This window comes from Montipora foliosa, chromosome 11, assembly GCF_036669935.1.
Source record: "Montipora foliosa isolate CH-2021 chromosome 11, ASM3666993v2, whole genome shotgun sequence".
Lineage (NCBI taxonomy): Eukaryota > Metazoa > Cnidaria > Anthozoa > Scleractinia > Acroporidae > Montipora > Montipora foliosa.
In genome coordinates, this window is record NC_090879.1 from 52,720,299 (window position 1) to 52,727,798 (window position 7,500).

At 42.0% G+C, this 7,500-nt stretch overlaps 1 protein-coding gene across 2 annotated transcripts in view; it reads left to right on the forward strand.

Annotated features, from left to right (window-relative positions):
- The window catches only part of LOC137975735 (latrophilin-like protein LAT-2), a 47,175-nt gene that overhangs the window by 32,864 nt on the left and 6,811 nt on the right, over positions 1-7,500 (forward strand). Inside the window, exons 13-15 of one of the 2 annotated variants that reach the window (XM_068822909.1) lie at positions 125-191; positions 2,593-2,675; positions 4,338-4,464. In XM_068822909.1, the coding sequence (XP_068679010.1) occupies positions 125-191; positions 2,593-2,675; positions 4,338-4,464 (277 nt within the window). Of the gene's footprint in view, positions 1-124; positions 192-2,592; positions 2,676-4,337; positions 4,465-7,500 lie in introns of those variants that run through there. The other variant, XM_068822910.1, reaches the window with a different exon arrangement.

Consider the following 7,500-nt stretch of genomic DNA (forward strand, 5'->3'; position numbering starts at 1 on the left):
GAGACCTTTTTAGAAAAGTAGACGCTCAATCTCTAACGATTCACATGAAGCTAAGGAGTTCAAAACTAAATAATAACCCATGTTTGGTTTATTTATTTGTTTGTTTGTGTTTTCAAACACCAAGCTGCTGGCTTTCCTCTCGTAGCGGCGCCCTTTGGATATTTGTGACGTTTGTCGTGTTGGTTGAGCTTGTAAGTAAAAGTCAGAATCAATAAGTAGTTTTAACAGCAATGGCCGCTGCAGCAACGGCAACGCCATTAAACAAGAATATCATTGGTTACGGACAATCGTGCTACAAGTGTGACACGCATTTTAGTGCATTTCTTTGCCCCATTAAGAAATCACTGACGAAAACGTAAGCACACAACGGTGAATCGTGCATTATTTGTTACTTTTGGTTTTGGTCACGCACGCTCCCCCCTTCAAAGAAAAGACAAGAAATAAAAAAGGGCGGGGCGAGCGTTGCGTGACGCCCCAATAATAGCAGCAAAAGAGACTACTTCAAATCGGTCCGTACCAAATCATTTATGCCATACTTTACTCATGTGTTACGACGTTAACGAGATGGCATTATCACGAAATCCTTAAGATACTGGTAAGTTAGACTGGATTTTGAAGAGGAGTTATCGCTGAAGTTGCCGGGGTCGTAATAGAAACATTTGGCATCGCGTATTTTGAGTGTCACGTGACATGGCCTTGCGGTCGAGTTTGCACTTTGTGGTTTAAGTTCTTTACGGCTGGATACCCTTCTTTGCGGCAAACGATTTACCGCAGAGTTTTTCACCTTAAACGTCTGTAGGAACTCACGTTTCAACCAATAAGTTATGTTTTGTTTTTTAACTCCTGAGTGAACACATTTTTGCTGATCATTTGCACCTCCTTGAAGACGCTTGCTCGGTTGAACTAAAACATGTAAAGTAAAACAATAATCCAACATGGCACGTTTTTTCCCGCCAAATGCCGAACCTTATGCTGAAGTCTATTTTTGCAGGGCTCGAAATTGTGACCAATACAGTCGCATTTGCGACTAAATTTTTCCCTTTGCGACTAAAATATCTGGAGAAGTCGCAAATTTGCGACTTGTTGTCACCTTCGCTCTTTCGAAACCAAAGGGTTAGCAGTTGCCACTTTGCTGCTACTTTGCTAAAATAAATAAATAAATGACAAAATTGTTTTGTTTCTCACTGTGAATTTTCTCTAAAGATAGCGTAATTGTAGAGTAATTTAGCTGCGATGTTACGTGCACAGCTCCATTCCTTCGATCATTCGCCATTTTCAGCGGTTTCTTTACACACAAATATTGCGGGCTCATATTTTTTTCTAAACCGCTGACAACACAATGCAGCGCGGCGAATTTTGCGACTAAAATTTGCGAAATTGCGACTAAATTTTCGTATCTTATCGCAAAATGCGACTGGAATTTTTCGTTAATTTCGAGCCCTGTTTTGTCCCTGCAGCAAACGGCAAACCGCTAACTGCTAATCGCGGTTTGAAGTTTGCGGTCGACTTTAATATTTAAAACTCCGGTGTCTTTTATCTATCTCCTTGGAAAAGAGGTTACATCAAAACGTTCGGTAGCCAAGGAACCAAGTTCACCTTACAGGCATTGCGTGCCGTGGAACAATTGTCGTAGCTGAATTCATGCTATCAGATCGTTATGACAAGAAATGCGAATTTCCATAACAATAAGGACGTTTAATTTTTTTAAACTTCTGCACGCTCGGGTGTAGCCATTCAGTCTGATAAAAGCCGAACGAAACATATAATGCCAAACAATAACTTTATGATCTGTTATTGTAAATAAACATTTTTTGACACAAGATACCTCTCGAACCAAGCGCCTTCAAAGGCCGGGTTCAGTTTGATTTCTCTTTTAGCTCTTTCCACCATCTGGTTTGGATTGTTACTCAATTTGCCCTTTGGCATGCGTAATGTAGTGGATATCCCGTATCCCAGCGTTCCGGGTTCGAATCCCTGACCCTTGCCTTCCAAGGTTCACTCAGCTTTCAATCCATTTTGTAATCGGTAAAGTTAATGCCAGTATTGCTGGATGTAGGGCGTACATAAAGGTGATGTTACACGAGCCGATTTTTAACGCCAATTCTTAATCCATCCTTCACGAGACAACTTTTAACGCAACAATGTTGCGGCAACGGTGTGTTACACGTGACGGTTTGCTCGCAAAATTTGAGCCCAGGCTTCTGCTCTATAAATCCCGGGCAAGAAATATGGCGGACACTGTTGAAGTGACTGTCCACGTGACTTATTTCGGTTCTCCGTGGTGCATTCTGGGACGATGTCGCGTTAAAAGTCAACAGCGGAGGTGTTACACGCACTCCAACAAAATTCGGGGAACAAGATGTTACATTAAAAATCACCCTGTGCGTTATGCTACACGAGACAAATTTAACAATGTTGCTTTTAAGATCGGTTCATGTAACATCACCTTAAACGAGATTGGAGTGGCGCACACCCCTGCCACGTAAGTAAAAGGAGCCCTTGGGTTGCCTTCGACTGAGTTCGGCCTTCTTCATCTCCTGTCTTTTCCTTTGACAAATGTTCTTTAAGTTGATTGTTACTCTATTGTTTTAGGCAAACACGGTAATTGTCGTGCGAGTGATAAAGGAAATGGCATCAATGCAACATACATCGGACAAGAAGATCAAAAAAGCCAGGTGAGACAGTTAAAATCTTACGCTTCTGGTATCTAGGAGGGTCTGAATGGGGGGGGGGGGGTGGGGTCCGCATGTCGCTTGTCAGTAAATCTCAGTTTATAAGTAAAAATGCAAGTTTATTATTCATATTCGTTATGAAATTCGCACAGTTTAAGCTGTATACAAAGCATATAACTTGAAATAATTCATTTTTTTGTTCAGGGAATCGAAGTCTCTCTTCGGGCTCGTTGCTTGTGGGTGGCAAGGCCCCAGCTTTACCTTTTGTGGTCTCGCTTCTAACAGTCCGTTGGCGTACTGGCCTATTCTTGTTTTGCATCCACGTGATGAGACCGCCATGTTGGTGTACAAAACAAAAGGAAAAGGCCCCACAAGTTTTGCATAATAACAGAGTAAAATTCCCGAAAGACATTTCACTGCATTGTTCTGTAAAGCAACATGGCACCCGTGACGTCACACGCGAACCATTAATAACTCTGTAGCAGCTCTTTAATCTGTTCTTCTATACCTGCTGTTATGTGCTCACTTGGCAAAGGTGCCATCTTAGCTATAGCAGAAAGGAACAAAGCTGATTGAGGGACATGATAATACGGCCTGTCGTGCGTGTAGTACTTTGCTGCCCATCTGGACATGCACCAATTACGTACTGAAGGGCTTCAGTTGCTCCTTCAGTCCTAAAAATTCCGTTAGATGTTTTTTTAACTCAGACTCTTTTATGATTGATATGTCCACTGGAACGCGGCCACGGTGGCTTTCGAGTGCGACTTCTTTCACTTTTTCGAAAGAAACTTACGATCACCTTTATAATTCCGTTCATGACGGCATGGAAAAACAACGCTTCAGGTGACCGTACAGGCAACACATTCAGAACAGGCAGTGAAAATACTGCAGCACAACTGCAGCACTTGATTAAAGGCCACTGTTCGGGAAATGTGCCTGCGCTCCTGCCCGAAAAGGAGGAGAAACAGCCACCAAAGGATCACATTTCCTAAGCTAGAAACAAATCATACAAAATACTATTGAAATGTTTAAAAAAAAGGCATTACGCATTATTTCCGAATACAAACATTCCCACAATGTCGGCCCTTGTCGGTTGTCGGTTAATATTCTCCTGTCAGTAATTGGTATTTCCTTTCCCGTTTTGTCGGTAGTCAGTTATATTTATCGCCGTTTGTCGTTAGTCGGTTAACGCCATTCAGACCCTCGTTTAGGAATAACACCAAATGCACCGAGTGGGAAGAGGCAAGGAAGGGTAGGAGAAAGAGCAAAACAAGAGGATACTTTTTCTCATAAGTTCAACTTTGTTGGAAAGCTCCAGTGCAAGTACAGAGCCTCTTTAAAACTCACTAGAGGGCGAGCAAGAGAGGCTCTTCAGAAATAGTGGCAAACCTTTCAAGTCGCCGCAGCCCAAGAATCTGGGCTAGTCACTCTGGTCAAACAGGTTTAGGCAGCGCGCGCATCATGTTTTTGACAACACAAAGGTCAAAATCGAGCCATCAGTACGAAAAGCAATATGGCGTTTACGAGTGCGTGGGTTTGCAACGGTTTATGAATACTCAAAGAATGTACACGATTTCTGCAGAGTCATTTCTTTCTCGTCGAGGTAAGAAAGGCTCTTCTGGCAGGGTGCAGTGCAAGTTTATGTAAACACATTTTTTGTTGCAGATTGGGGATCAGAGCGTGCTTGGTGTTGATGCCCCTGTTGGGTATCACGTGGTTTTTTGGTCTCTTGACACCAGTACACACTGCGTTTCTGTACGTTACTGTCATTCTGAACTCCACTCAGGTATGACTTATAATTGATTTTTAGAAGAATAGAATGAAATGAAAGTTGGAAAGATAATCGCGTCTAAATGAAAGAAATGTATATTTGAATTGCGATTTATGGACGAAAGATAGAGGTGATCCTCGCACTTATCAGAACAATTTAAGAAATTATCTCTTATAGACACCTGAAAAATTCAACGGGATTCGAACTCATGACTTCTGCGATGCCGATGCAATACTCTACCAACCGAGCGATGAAGCCACACAGTGGGGAGACGTCCTGTCACGGGAACAGCTGGTCCCAACAGATTGACCTGCTCCTAACTGTAAGGCCTCATAGCTCAGTTATTAGAGCATTTCGCCGGCATCGCAGAAGTCATGGGCTCGAATGCCGTTGGAAACAGCAGAATTTTTAAAGTGACAATCGCATCTCGCAGAATGCCTATTATTCTTGGGACATAAACTTGCGGCACAGTCAAAATTATAGATCTGCAAAATTAGAGGAGAAGCATGACCAGAATGACTCTTATTGGTCTGAGATTACGCGCACTTACAGAATACACCCGTACGCGCGCCCGTAATGGAATACAGCTCAGCTCATTAACTTTTGGAGGAGCAGCTAAGAAACAAAGGCCTCGCAAGTCTTTGTTTATGCTATTGTTTCTAAGATCGCACTTCTTCGGTCGTGTTACAAGCTGGCGTTTAAAAGAGGGCCATCTCCAAACTGCTTCTGCATTTAGTTGAAGGTGGAATATCGGGCAATCATTGTCAACAAACGGAGGAACCATATGAACTTATAATGGATGGGTCGGGTTTTCTAAGAGCTCTGAAAAGAGCTCCCGATCGCTGATATTTTCTTTTTCCTTCTTCATTGCACTATTTTTGTCGGCACGTGGAATGAACCAGAAGACACTTAACGATCAGTTTAAAATTCGCGGTTATTCGTGACCATTTCACGATCCACTGGTTTGATTGACAAGAATTGTTATGCAGCGACGGCCAGATAACATTATAAAATAATTAGGATAGTGCGTGCACTCTCATTGGTCAATAGCTGTGTTTAAATGAGAGTGTGGAAACAGGGCTGTGACATCACACGAATTTTGATTGGTTATATGTCGTCAGACGCGCGTTTTGATTGGCTGGTAGGAAATATGAGCAAGAAAATCAGTTTCGATCGAGAATCTTCCTTCATTTGTTACCTTCATTTGTCGAATTATCTTTGAGAAATATTTTATAAAAGCAATAGAGGACTTTTTTCCGTGCTTCCATAGCCTCATCTGAACACTGGGGGAAGTTGGGAGAATTCTCGACACTGTTGCAAAACCTGGACTGGGTCTCGGTCTTGCATAACTGTCTCGAATTCTCCCAACTCCCTCTTGTGTTTAGATGAGGCTATTGAAACACGGAAAATGTCCTCTATTGCTTAAATAGGTCTCCCTCGAGATGCGCCATTTTTCAAAAGTATGTTTCATTAGTAGTTTTGAAACCGAAAAGAACAGTGGTTCTCGTTCACCAATTCTTTGAATTAAAACGGATTCTGCTCAAGAAAAGGTACATCTTCCATTTACCGCGCGTGAAAATGTGGAAGGCCGTGACAAGATTTAGAAAATCGCTCTTAAAAACGGTCTTTATACTGAAATTACACTGCGAGCAGTTTGTTTCTCCTACGCTTCCCGAGAGAGAAACCACTGCGAGCAACCGTTTGATTTTCCATCGTGCATGTGCAAAGTACGTCACATCCCACGTGATGTATTTGACATCACTTCGTCTTATTTCGCGGGAAATCTCTACACAGCAGGCTCGCCCAGACGCAGCAGTTACGTAGCTGAACGCACGCGCAAGCGCCAAAACAAGTTTACTAACTCGTTTTACCGGTATAAATTTAATTTATTCGTCCTTAGCGCTGGACGGCGGCTCACTCAAAGAAATTAACGGTTGCTCGCAGTGGTTTCTCTCTCGCGAAGCGTAGGAGAAACCAACTACTCGCAGGGTATACTGAAATAGGTAATTTTTTCACAATTTTCAAGTTTAAAAGAACAGTGCTTACACTTTCTTCAGGAGCCCATCTGGAGCGTACAACTTCCACACAGCGTCTGTGAAACGGCGTTTTCACAAGTAGGTTTATTTTTAGACTAGCCCTTCCAGCGAATTAGGTCAAAGAAACAAAGGCAGTTCCGTTCGGTGACCCTATGACGTCAGCTTAATTTCTTGTAATTGGTCATCGGGCTCCTGTGGGAGTCTCATTCGCGGGAAATTCAATCTAAAAATAAATTGGTCTGTGAAAACGCCGTTACACAAACACAGTAGAGTTGTAGGCTCCGGGTGATGGGTTTCTGGTTTCTTAAATTCTCTTGTATAAGTTAAATGTGTAGATAGAACCTTGTTCTTCAAAGAGCCCCGCGTGAAAGTTAGGATTACGACTTCTGGAATCAGACAAGCGAGTTTTACAAGCACGACTCGGCCAATTTGGGCCCTTTATTCTCTTATTCTGGCCTATTCACAGCGGGATCGTATTCAAATTTGCCGCCTCGGTGATCATGAATATGTATAGGTTATCACATGATTTCGAGTGCAATTTTGGAATAAATAAGCACTAATAAATTTTTTCAAGTTGTCCAAAATTGCACAAGACCGTAGGGTGAGTGCAATTTGTAGACTTTGAAAAATTTACAAGTGCTTATTTATTCCAAATTGCACGAGAAAAATCATGTGATTACTTATTAATAATAGACATGAAAGAATTCGAGATGGTTAAGGTGATTCCTTAATAATAGAACTTGTCGTAAGATTTTCTTTAAACCTTTCTCGATTGTTCCCTACATTATGGTGACTCGAAATGTGCAATTAAAAAAAATAGGTCACCGAGCTCGTTTGGGAGATATAACCCGCTCAAGTTACTCATTTAATCAGTGCGACTTCCTATATCAAGACACATTTGTTCCATCGGTTCACGCAACGTTTTGCAGAAACAGGAAGCACAGCTTTGACGTAATTCACGTGTATTGAATTGTTTGAAAGGAATAATTTAATGTTTGTTTTATGGCACACACGTCTTGAA